Source organism: Monopterus albus, unplaced genomic scaffold (assembly GCF_001952655.1).
Source record: "Monopterus albus unplaced genomic scaffold, M_albus_1.0 scaffold4.1, whole genome shotgun sequence".
Lineage (NCBI taxonomy): Eukaryota > Metazoa > Chordata > Actinopteri > Synbranchiformes > Synbranchidae > Monopterus > Monopterus albus.
The window spans coordinates 8,588,300-8,601,436 of record NW_018127884.1 but is presented as its reverse complement, the minus strand read 5'-3'; the positions used below and the strand labels follow the sequence as shown (position 1 = coordinate 8,601,436).

Below are 13,137 nucleotides of genomic sequence, written 5' to 3'. Positions count from 1 at the left end.
GGCTTCCCACTGTCTCTAAGCTACTGTAATTGATTGTTTCAGTCTCTGCTATCATCGCGTATGGATCATCGTAGATAAGGCCACTGCTGCATTATCTATGTGCTTACAGGCGTTAGGCAGACATGCTGTAGAGCTCCACTAGACCTGCTTCTGTGTGTCACTTTGGCACACACACCTTTGTTCAGAGCAGAGAGAGAATTATGAGGGGCATAAAACTTAGTAATACACTGTAGGTGGTTTTGAGCAACAAGGAAGAATTTCTGCACTGAATCACATCAGTGTTCATTATGAAGATTATACTGCATAAAAAGAGTTGTTTTGACAGTAAGCCTGACTGCTGGACCAATCAACTGATAGGTAATTGCTGCTAGCATTGCAAGAAGGGCAAACAATTATTTGCTATTTGAAAGATGCTGAGATAATGTAACCTTGGAAAACAGCCTGAGAGTGTCTAACTAATGAAATGTTTTGTTGTCTTATTTCAACAGGTCGTGCCAATCACTGGTCAGCCATCATTGGTGCGTCCCATTCTAAGAACTACGTGCTGTGGGAATATGGTGGCTTTGCCAGCGAAGGCGTGAAACAGGTGGCTGAACTAGGCTCCCCTGTCAAAATGGAGGAGGAGATCAGACAGAAGGTAGGATTTTCCAACAATAGGTGATAACTGACATGCAGTGCATTTTGTATAAAGGAGAGTGGAATCATTGGTACTAGTGTTTGGCAAAGAAAATGGGTCACGGTATATAAATGCATGAGTTTATTGACACAAATATTTCGCTTGCTTTGTTTTTTTATTTATTTATTTATTTATTTTTTTTTTGCCTTGACTAATACTAGTAAGAAATGAGTTGCATAACACCACAGGGGCCTCAGAGGATGTTCCAGGGTATGCACACCTGTGCACAACATGGAATGAACTGCTTTGACGTTGCTGTTCTGCTTGATTAGTGCTTTCAAGCATCTATGCTGTTCTTAGCCTCCTGCTACATCTACTGTGTACACTTAAAGACAAAAGATCTGGAAAGAAGTAAATGGACTGTATTTATATAGCGCATTTTTCAACATTGGCACAAGTGTCCACTTGGACTCGATGATGAACTGATTAAATTTTGGAGGTCAAAGATCAATGTCAGTTACCTCACATCCGTCCCATTCCCCTGAATATGACTGGTTGGTTGGAGGCATACAACCACAAAGCTTTAATTCTACTTTTTGTTTTATCTATCTATTTATTTGGTTTGGTTTCTTGTATTCCACATCTTGTGTTCTTTCTCCCTCCTTGACCTCTCTTTATGTTTTTCCACAGAAACTAGGTATATCTTTCCTCTTTTCTTCTTCTCCATGGCTGTCTCTCTCAGTCTTAAAATAACCCATTCTGGCAGACCAGATGGTCCTACAGAGTGCTTATTGGTGGCTAATATTGAAGACCTGGAGTCACAGCAAATAATGAGAGCATAGTGTGAGCAATGGGGTCTCGTGTCATTGCTGCCTTCTCACTACTATTACAGTACACTCTTTGTTTCATATTATTCTCTTGGATTATTAGATGGAGTTTTTTAGTGATCAGAGCGATAAGGCACTAGATTTGATCGACGAGTACAGTGGGTCTGTGTTAAAACAAACACCGGTTTAATAAGATAGTTATGAATGTTATTATATTTGCTGCTTACAATGAGTTTTTTCTCAATACTCTGTACATGGCTTAAGTCATGGTTGAAAAAAAAAAAACTGGACTTAGATTTCCAGGTTGAACACGTTTCACCTCTCATCCAAGAGGCTTCATCAGTTCTGCCCGACTGGTGTTGAGCCGGAGATGTTTATCCCCCTCACTGGAGTTTCAGTCCTTTGAGGGCCAACTATGTCCCCTAACGACTGAGTCATTATAGCCCAGTATCGGTGAGAGTCGTTACTTGTCTTTGAATCCTCCCCTGTGGACCGATGCCTGTTGAGAGGTGAAACACCTTCGACCTTAAAACCTAGTCCAGTTGATTTTTTCTATGTTTTTTTTCCAGCTTACTATGACCTGGATGACTGAGAATCTGCAAAGACTTAAGTCATGGCATTTATATTTGTTTTAGTATTTTTGTTGCCTGTGTGTGTTATATGTGGACATACAGTGATGGTACTGTAGATAGGTGATTGCACTGACCTTTTGTCATGTAGTTTTGCCTGACAAGAAATATGGGTTGTCTGTGGTTAATGTTCTCAACCTCTTTGATATCTGGAAGCTAAAAACGCTTTGTGTGTCCTAGCGCACATGTTCATTGTATCCACTTCAGCGAGTACAACACAGAGGGGTCTGTTCATGCCCTTGAGGTAAAAAGGCTGGGTGAAGGAGGCTCTCTCTTTTGAGCCATGCAGTGCTTCTTGGTAAATGCTGACACTAACAGAAAGTTCATTCGCTTTTTGTCAGGTAGGGTGTCAAGGAGAGCCGCTAGTGATGAATGCAAAATTGATATTCGTAGCCAGGCCAGCCAGCCAAGGGATGCACTGATCAGACTGTTCATACAAAGTTTTATTTGCAGAGCCAAGCCCCCATATAGACTACACAAATGTGTGCACACACACAGCACTTTTGCTGTTCATGTCAATGCAGAGTGTGATGGCTCTCTTTTATATCTGAATTTGTCACCCCTTTAGAGCTGGGACAGGAGTGTGCTATACCATTTGTCTAGCTACTATTACTAATTGGATGGGAAATGGAAACAATTTTACATGCGCTCTAGAAATAAGTAAATCTTTAGAAATGGAGATTTCTTTGAATTTCCCTTTTAAAAGATTATTAGTATGTATGTTAAAATAAGGACATGACATGTACAATTTGCTAAATTAATTTGTCCGCTCCTGCTCTTTTCAGTCCTTTCCATGTGGTAATAAAAATATGATTACATGTAAGAGCCTTCTCAAACACAGTCTTCACTGCACACAAGCAATACTGTGCCACATCACACTGAAATGGTTAGAGTTTATAGGTGTGACCGTGTGACCAAGGGCGACAGTGGTGCGGTGGGTAGAGCAGACGTCTCCCAACCGGAAGGTTGAAGGTTAGAATCTCGGTGCCTGCCGTCCACATGTAGAAGTGTCATTAGGCAAGACACTGAATCCCCAAATTGCCCGTGATGGCGGCGCGTATGCACGCAGCAGCACGAGGCCCTCGGCTCTAAAAAAAAATTTTGTTGTACTGTATGTGTCACAATGTTACAAGGACAATAAAATAAAGCTAAAAAAAACTTATTTCACTTTTAGGAATGCATTGAAAAGCATAATTGCAATTGCCAGTAGAGCAGTGATCAGGCCACATACTGTATTTATGTTTCAACCTGACCCATGCCCAATAGTGTGGCGTCTCACCCGGCCCAGACCCGACAATCTTATAGTATATAATGTCCGAACCCGAGCCTGATGCAGTTGAGTTTGTACGGTGTTTTCCCCCTTATCATTAAACGATGCAGACGTTTGAGTGATCCACTCATCTAGCCTAAAGTTTGACCCCGAACCCAACCTGAACATAATTTCTGAATTCCTGTCTGAACCCTGTGGTACCAATCGGTCCTGTTGGTTTAGTGCATACAGTAGTGTGAGAATGTGAGGTTTTCTTTCTTACAACTTGCCTTGCCAGACTGTAAACAGATGTGGAGAAATGTTTCATCTGCCAAGTACAATGTCTTATTAAAAGACTTGGCAGTGCAGACGTGCAGCCTGAGTCTGTTGTTGTTGTCCCTCCTTTCATGTCTGAGATGATTTGTATATGCATCCAGTCATTACAGAAGCTCAATGTGTCACTAATGAGAAGTTTAATGAGACTTACTCTATGGACCAGCAACCAGGGCCAAGGCCTCAGACAGATTATGAAATCTCCCTATTTCCTCTCACAGCATGGGGCGTTTTTCATTATTGCACAGTACGAACAGTGACGGAATCCTCTATTATCCTCAGCTCCACAGCTGTGTCACAGAGCAAGAACAACACAACCCAGGCTGCAGCCAAAAAGAGACATTGCAGATTATCCATCCATTATTTACACCACCTATTCCGGAATAGGGTCACAGTGAGGCTGGAGCCAATCCTAGCCGACGCTAGGCGAGAGGCAGGGCACACCCCGGACAGGTCACCGGTCCGTCACAGGCACTGCAGATTAATGGCATTCAATGCAAATCTGTGTCACTTCATATAGCTGTGGTCCTTATTTTATTGTCTGGTAAAGTTTTATTTTTACAAGAATACATGTGCAGATGATACTCTTATGGATCATCCAGGTGATGCCTGGGAAACCTCTAGATTCATTTTTGAATGTAAGAAGTCAGTGCAGGATATTTCTTAGCAGCATTCATACTTGTATTCTATCACAGTCCAATTACCCAGTTAATGAAAGCTCTTTTACAGTCAAGCTGACTCACAGCTGACTTGCACATTTAGTTTGCATGATGAGCAAAACAACAACAGGTATTAAAATAAAATAGCAGCTTGTTGTTAATATTTCTCCCCCTGTTCCTCTTTCTGTGCAACTTAAAAGGATTCAAATTATAATTTTGCAGATCAGTTGTGTTGAGAACAATAAGGTCTGCCATCTGTAGGTGGGAGGCCTGCAGTTAGCAGCGTGGGCAGAGAATAATAAATGTGCAGGTTCCTTTGGGTCTTTGCCTCTCATTGAATGAGCAGGTGTATGCATTTGTTTCTTTTTGTATACAGAGAATTACATGACAGCTACTTTGAATGCACTGAAATCTGTTCTTCCCACATGTCTTTTGGTATACCTTTAAAAACCTCTGCCAAGGAGGTTATGTTTTTGGTTCCGTGTGTGCGTGTGATGGCTAGCTAGATTACGGATAAATGGCTGGATGGATCATCAGCGTACTTGGTACACACACAGGTGGGGACCAACCCTAGAGGTGCTGTGAGACTGTGTGCTTTTGCCATAACTGGGTTTCATTCTTGTCACTGTTGAACCAACAACACACTTCACTTCTTTCCAAGACACAGTGTTGTTATGTTCTTGCTCCAAACTGGTGCACTCCATTCATTCCGGTGAGTGCACAGTTCAGCAACTAACACAGTTCAAACTCACACACATCCCCTACATAAACACTTAGTAGTTGACATTTGGATAATGAGCAATTGTGAAATTTCTTTTTTCTGCTGCACAGTCCTCTTATAAAACCTGTATAAGGTCAGCATATTAGAAAAGACTGAATGATTCAGGCCAAGTTATTTTCTTGCATCATCAGTTTTGTAATGTCTTTTTAAGATCCAGTCTTTAATCATACAGCGAGAGGTGAAACTTTTTTCACCTTGATGTCATTCAAAATTGGTGTTTCATCCCCCACATTTGATTAATTCCTGGGCCAACTAATTATCTTGTGTCTGGGTTTAGACCTGGTGGTCCCCTCAGCATGCATTCATGTATAACGCATCAATGAAATTCACTTCTTTTTATGTTCCATGAAAGAGGTCTAGTTTGTGATTAATCAGAATACCCACTAAGAAAATACACCCCATGTCTGAATAACAGTTGTGGAAAAGTGTTTAAAGAGACAATATACTCATTGTGCTGTATTTAAGGTTGTATGTAGTCACTGAAATAGGCGGATTAGTGGCTTGGGTAACGGAGTCAAGTTGTATAGGGCTGCAGGTTTAAATATTGTTTGTATTCACAGTGATTAGTTTTTTCTCCAGAGCGGCTCTGAGCTAAATCCCTTCTTAGCCATGTTGTAATCAAACACATTTAAAGGTGATTTGTGAGTTTTGTGTTGGCCATGCCTCTGCCCACAATTGATGAGTTTAGTTTGACTAAAGTCATAAATTATGCATCACAGGTGCGTTTTAGAATGCAATGGTGATATTCTACTTGCTGCCTCTCTTTGAAATGCTGCGTCAGGCACACAGCAGAGTTGGATGCAAGAGATGTTAACATGATAATTCACATGCAAGATTCAGGCTCTTTTTCTGTATTTCTTTTATGTTGTATCTTTCAGAGCACATGCTGCTGTATAAGGTCAGGTTTGGTATAGTGGGATAGCAATTAGCTATAAACAGGCCTCCCAGAGGGTGAAGTCTTGACCCTAGTTTTGCATCCAACCTTGCCAAGCCCTGGTGGACCATGCCAAACCCCAGTGGGTGTAGGAGCATACAGGCATTCCTTTTACTACCCCCCTGGCCACTTCTCCCTTGCTCCACCACTCTTCTGTTTTGGTTTCTGGATACAGCATCTTCTTGGCTCCTGCTTAAAAAAAAGCAAATACCAGTGTTTTGGAGAGAATAATTCTTTAATTTTGGCTGGCTGTCTTCTCTTGGCCTGTCAAGTCAGCCTTATGAGCGCAACTGAGATATTCATGTTTGGAAAAACAAAGCTCTCAAATGCCTTAATGCCTGCCTTGGTTCCCAGGACTGTTATTATGATTGCCAAAATCAAGCAGAACAGCCAGAGGCGAGCACATGTTGAATTGCAGTGGGGTAAAGTTAGCCAGCATGTGCTTTGTGTATGTACATGCGTGTGAGTGTGCAGTTGCATGCAATTTGGGCATATGAGTGTTTTGTTTTTTCTCATAATTATTAAGTCAGAGGAATGTGTTAGTTTGTCATTAAGAGACAGATTTTCATGAAAATGTTATGCATATCTTGTTGGTTTGCATGTGTTCAACATTTGTGTGTGTGCGTGTGTGTGGGCGTTATTGTTGACTTAACTGGTCTTGGTGCAGCTGGCTGTCTCTGGACTCAATCACAGGGATAAAAGCTTGATTATTCTGGAATCTTAGACATCTTGGCAAGTGGTAGCTTTGATAGATTCATCCCAGTGTCCAGACAGCTGCATGGTATAAGAAAGTAGTTGCATGCTAAGCAGAGAGTATTCGACACTGCTCCAGTCTCTCCTACAGCTCAACCAGGATCAAACTGCGAATTTAGTTATATGGGGGGTCAAAGACTCAGAGAGAGCTGAAAAATTAAAATCTCTAGCACTGACCCTGAGCCAACAAGCCAGAGACCTTAATTTTGATTCAGAACTGAGCTTTAAGGCTCATCCTGGGTTTGTCACAGAACCTGCTTTTTATCATCTTAAAAATATTGCTAGTGTAAGGCCATATCTCTCTTGGAGTGTCATGGAGAGATTAATACGCGCTTTTATATCCAGCAGACTGGACTTTTGTGATACTCTCCTCTTCGTTCTACCAAAAAAAGTTATAAATCAGTTGCAACTGATTCATAACTCTACTGCCTGAGTACAGGACCAGACGTAAAGTACACATTACACCTGTTTTAAAGGTATTACAGTGGTTCCTTTGGTTGTAGTTTTTGTATATTGATGTTTTTTTTTTTAAACCCTTTATGGAAACCTAGCTGTCCAGCATGATTCCAATGTATGGGCCAACAGTCTCTTAGATCCTCTGCCACAGGTCTTTGTTTTAGGTCTTAGGTCTTTGTTCCAACATGCAGGACATTTGGTGAGGCAGCTTTTAGTTTTTATGCCACTGGAACAGTTTGCCTGAGCAGTTGAGAATAGTTGTTTTTAAATGTAAATTTAAAGCCTATGTCTTCAAGTTTGGTTTTTGATTAGAAATTGTTGCTGTCATTATTTATTCTATATTATTCCTTCCTATTATTTTAATTCCCTTTTATTGATTGATTTAAAAGTACTTTTTAAATTATAATTCTTTTTTATTTGGTAAGCACTTTGAAATGCACTAACTTGAATGAAAGTTGCTATATAAATAAAGTTTGATTTAATTTCATCATAGTATTCAAGGAATAGACATTTGTTTGTCCTGCTGGATATGCCAGGACTTTACTCTGATTATTTGTCATTTCCAGTGAGTGTGAGAGGTCAATTAAAATTCAGATTTATGCTGTTGAAATGTTTTGAGTTAGCGTTGTATCTGTGGTCTCCGAGGGGAATCTTCCCCTTTTTATCTGTTATACATAAAGGCTATTAACACCTCTGCCCTGCAGTTTCATGTGTTTATCTGCACAAGTGCTTTTTAAGCTTATTTATTTGTGGATTTAATTTTAGATTATATATTTGGTGTGTCACTATCTGCTTGCATGTATATGTGTATTATTGGTTTGTGATTATTCATTGCCAAAACTGCCAGTGACGTGCGGTCAGGGGAGGCAGGGGAGGCAGAGCCTCCCCTGTTAATCTTGAAAAGAAAAAAAAGTTAACCATAAAATATAATAAATGTTAATATTTGTCGGCTGGTGTGCGTTGTAGGCCCTTTTGCCGTTAGAATCCAATGTTGAAGGATTTTTTTTCAATAAAGAATAGCAGAATTTCCGTATGTCCCGTTCAAATACATGGAGGAGATGCGCGATGAGGCAGCACTTTGCTGTGCCTCTCGGTGGATCGTGTAATCCTCACAAACTGTATGCGATGCAAATAGTGTGTCGCTGTCCCTCTATATATCGCAAATAAAATGCTTTCAAACACTCTGATTATATGCTCTGCCTTGCCATAATCTGGATAATGTATAAAATGTAGTTCTGTAACGTGTTTAGGCTCGCAGATTAACCATAAAACCCAGTAAAAAAGTTACTCAGTGAGGCAAACAGCACGCCTGCCTCCAGGCAGAGGGCGCTAGTGAGCCCACAGATTCTTGTGCTACCTACAATCTTCTTTGTGCTTGTTTATATTTCCTTTACAATCCGCCTTATCAAAATGGAAGATTAGATTTCCAAGCTGAGAAAATTGGCAAATCTGGACTTTCAATCAAAACATTTTTGACAGTCTGGACACTTTTGTCCAGAAGGATCTTCCTCCTTGCAACGCATTGTCTGTTAACAGACAATTTGTATTTGTAAATCTGACTGTAAAAGAGTTAGTGCCTCACCAGCTGTCAACCTCACTACACGTCACTGAAAACTGCAGAGAGTGAACTAGTGGTGGAGACAAAAAGAGATGGAGGAAGTGTTTCCGTTGAGCACATATAACAACAGCTGAGCCGCAGAGTGGTGTGGACGTAGTTAAGAAACATACTGTATTTATGAGCCCATATGCCTTTCACATGCTTATTTAGCCGTAAATCTCAGTGTCAGATAAAAGGAAGTATTGTTCAGTGCATTTCTTTTCTATCTCATCTGTTAGGAGATGCAGTGTAATGTTTACTGTACATTAACATGGTTAACATTTGGTGGTAATCCCTATCCCCACCCTGGCAGCAACCCAACGTACCTTACAATTAGCTTCACCAGATCAAGACAAAAAGAAAAAAATCATTTGTATTATTTAGCAATAATCAATACAACACACAAACTAGTGTTTGTGGATAGGAGCTCTTTCACTTTGTTGGCAAAAGACATCCAGGAGTTAATAGTTGAGTGTTTGGCATTATGCATCCTTGCTTTACATATTATGTCCAATAATGACTGAGGCCAGCAGTTCCAGGAAGTGTGGATGTTGCCAGTGAAGAGCCAACATCTTTTTTGCAGCTATCAAACCAGCAAATGGTGCATGTTTTTGATAAAATGAAAGATCTGTGGAGGAGGTGTCATTAAGTAAGAGAAATTTTGGGCAATATGGCACTTTAATATCTAGTAGATCAGACAGGACTATGAGCCATTTTCAGAGAGGTATTACCCCTGGACATTTCAGTATATGTGCAAAAAGGAGCCTGTATCACCACCGAGGGAGTGATCACAGTTAGGAGATGATGTTGGTTTCTTAGGGGTAAGGCTCATCCAATGCACAAATTTGAAATTTGGATTAGGATTTTTGGAAATACCATCTAAATTGTTCCACAGTATTGTCCAGCAGATGTCATCCCCAGAACAATCCAGATCCCTGCTCCAAGTTTGGTGCATTTCCAGGGGCTTGCAGAACAAAGTTAACCATAAATATATTCTAGATACTAAACCTCTGGTTCACATCTAATGTAGAATGAGTGGCCATTGCAAATTAAACAGTGAAATACTTTCCTTAAGCTTTTTGCAGTAGCAATTCAAAGTGACATATTGGGAGGCCATTACAGATTCTGAAGTATATAGAGTCATTTCAGGTTAGCCAAGCTCATTCCCCTAAATGAACGTTTGGGATATGGAATGGAGACTTCTCTTATGGTTTATATCTTCATAAAATCAGGGTCAGCTAAATATAATAAACCCTCATTATAAATCTGAGAGATCTTTTATTCATGAGGTGGCCTAGACAAATCTGTTTTCAGTACTGGCTCTACCTATTATGTTGTCCCTATGCAAATGAAACCATGGCTCTGAGGCCCCGCCATTCACTGCAATCTCCATATCATTTGGTAGACTGGGGACCCGGAATCTTTTCTTAGGCATGAGTCAAACAGATGACAGTGACAGAATATGGTTGAGAGATAAGGACATAAAGTATTAGAGCACTCAGACACGACCACACACATATCTGACACACAAACACAAGTGTACTATAATACAGTTTCACAAGATTTGTCTTGATATACTGTATGATAGACACTGTAAGCACAGTCAAACCAGCCAATCTGATCAATCTTACCAATGTTTCGATTGACTATTGTAAACACTATTATCATCTATTACCATCACTATTAAACAGTCTGCAATAGCTTCTCATAATAGTTGTTAAGATGCAAGCAATTTATTATGCAACACAGTTTTTACTGCATTTTGCTAATTTCAGGTTATTGCTTATTCCATTACTTTTAGTGCAGCATCCTTCATTTCTAATATTAAATTATTTTGCCTCAAATGCATTAAAAAGCTCATTACTTTCTCTCTCTGCATGTATGTGTGTCATTGCACAAAAAGTGTTAATACTTACTCCACAGATGTGATTCTTCTCTGTCCATAGAGAAACAAAAACATAACATTTGGGGGCGGCTGTGGCTCAGGAGGTAGAGCGGGTCGTTTCCTAACCAGAGCATTAGCGGTTCGATTCCCGGCTTGTCCAGTCAACATGTCGAGGTGTCCTTGAGCAAGACACTGAACCCCCAGTTGCTCCTGGTGATGTCACCGGTGTGTGAATGCGTGAGTGCTTGGGAGTGCGAATGAGTGAATGGCCGAATAATGTGAAAACACTTTGAGTGTGCTGTAAAAGCATAGAAAGGTGCTATATAAGTATAAGACCATTTTAACATTTATGTTACCATCTTGGGTGAGGGCCTGACCAGTGTAGCGGTGTACTGAAAAGTTGGCTTTTTAGTTGTGAGCACTCTGTTGTGGTTTCTGTTGATTAATCAGGATTGATTTTTTTTAAAAACCCTTTCAGTCTAATGTGTTTTGAAGCTGCATACAACCATAAACAGTATAGGTCAGTTACCAGCATGTGAAAGTACTTTAATGATCTGCTGCTCATGTTTTGGTCATTAAAACAAGATAAATCCTTCCGATCCATGATTCTACTTCCATAGTATAAACTATATATAGGTTTTAATTTTTATCATTTGATGGCAATAATGTTAAAGTAGTGCAGTGTCAAACATCTGTATGCAATAGTACAAGTTCTTATATGCTGTCTGTTAGGGCAAATGGACACATTTTGCATAGAGATGTACATGGCTCTGACAGTGCATGCTTTGTGTTTATGGAAAGTAATGATTTTCCTTTAGCATGTTTTTGTTTTCAGCTTTGTTCTTCCCCTTGGAGGTAATCCTGAGTTAATGTCTCTTGTGAGTTTTGACAGATTTTTTTTTTTATTATTCTGGTGCATAGCTTTGTGTGATAAAGTACTTCAATAAGGTATTCAGGCTGTGTATTGTTTGTACAGTATGATAAACAAACAAATGGATGATGTCTGGCTTTAATTTGAAACTTAAGGGCTCAGCTGGAGTTGGTGGAATTGTGTTTTCTTACCAGCAGTGGGCAGTTTCGGGATCATTAGACACTCTGCAGTGCAGTTCTTCTAGCCTCAGTGACTGCTGACCTCCTTACAGAGTGAGGATTCTGGAAGTAAAAATTAAAGTTAGTAAAATGGAAGAAAAGCTTGGAGAGCAACAAACAGTCTGAACTGGGTCATCAAAGGCAGTTACCTCAGTTCATCTCTAATAATATCCCCTAGCCCTGGGCCCAGGTCTGCTGGAGTTGCCTGTGTGATTGTTCAGGCTGCTTGATGAATGAGTGCATCACGCAGCTCTATAGGCTTCCAGACTGTGCTGTAGCACTGCAAGGCTTAGAGATTACCACAGTCAGCAAATCCATTACAGCTCTCTAGAGAAGTAGTCGGCACTTACAAACCCATCTGCCTTCAGCCTGGCCAATTCTCTTGTCACCAGGTTTCCTCCCTCACCTGCGGGATGTTCTCCTGTCCTGTTTTGAGCAAGGGTGGTGTGACTGACGTGACCTCACCTATGCAGTATCTGAACTTCACCTGATTCTGCGGGGCAGGATATGGCGGTGTCGGTGGAGTTTAATTGACATCTGAAGGCTGCGATACCCTTTACGCTATGCACTGATAACAGCCAGCTTGCTGAATTTGTATTTATATTACTAGTTTGGAATATGGGCTGGGACAGACAGATCAGAGATTCCTGAGCAAAATGTGGATTACAGCATCAGGAAAAAGGCTCCTTTAGACTACGTGGTTGTTTGGCTTGCAGGCAGAAAATAGCTCTTAATTTGATATACAGTACAGTAGTTGTCATGTCTTAGGGAATAGTTTGAGCAGTTTGAAAACAAAATGAAATTTTCTGGCATCTTCAGGCTGAGCAGAACCCTTCTGACACATAGGTAAACACTAAGAAAGTTATGCAGCTATAAAAAATAAACAAAGGAAAATTTAGTACTTTTAAGCTGCTTATGATTTATGTTCAGAGAATTGGAAACTTTATTCAGCATTTCACATTCTGCTTTTAAATTAAATTATCCAGCCATAAAATAGAGTTTCACACAGTACTCATTTTTCTACTGCGTATCGGATGTTTCCATGCCAATCCAGTCTTCAGTGTTGGATTGCTTTCAGGTGTTACAGTGTGACAAAGCATTCGAATGACTTATCTGCATAGCTCTGCACTCAGAGGAAATAATCTTTCCCGTAATGTTAATGAGGTCAAAAAATAACAGAGGTATTTGCATGCTAATTAGCACTAATGATCTTTTTAGCATGATAATTGTATGAGTATGCTCTGTGGATGGTATTCAAAAGGGACCTGAAAAAGCAGAAGCTCCAGCTGTTACTGCTTCATGTGGAAGTCTTCTTGCTATTACAGTGAG

General features: G+C 40.2%; 1 protein-coding gene across 4 annotated transcripts in view; it reads left to right on the top strand.

Annotated features, from left to right (window-relative positions):
* spon1a (spondin 1a) overlaps window positions 1–13,137 on the top strand; it is a 102,776-nt gene that overhangs the window by 62,290 nt on the left and 27,349 nt on the right. For all 4 annotated transcript variants that reach the window (XM_020608261.1, XM_020608278.1, XM_020608283.1 and 1 more), the window contains one exon: window positions 489–637. In XM_020608261.1, coding sequence (XP_020463917.1) covers window positions 489–637 — 149 coding nt within the window. The remainder of the gene's footprint in view (window positions 1–488; window positions 638–13,137) is intronic.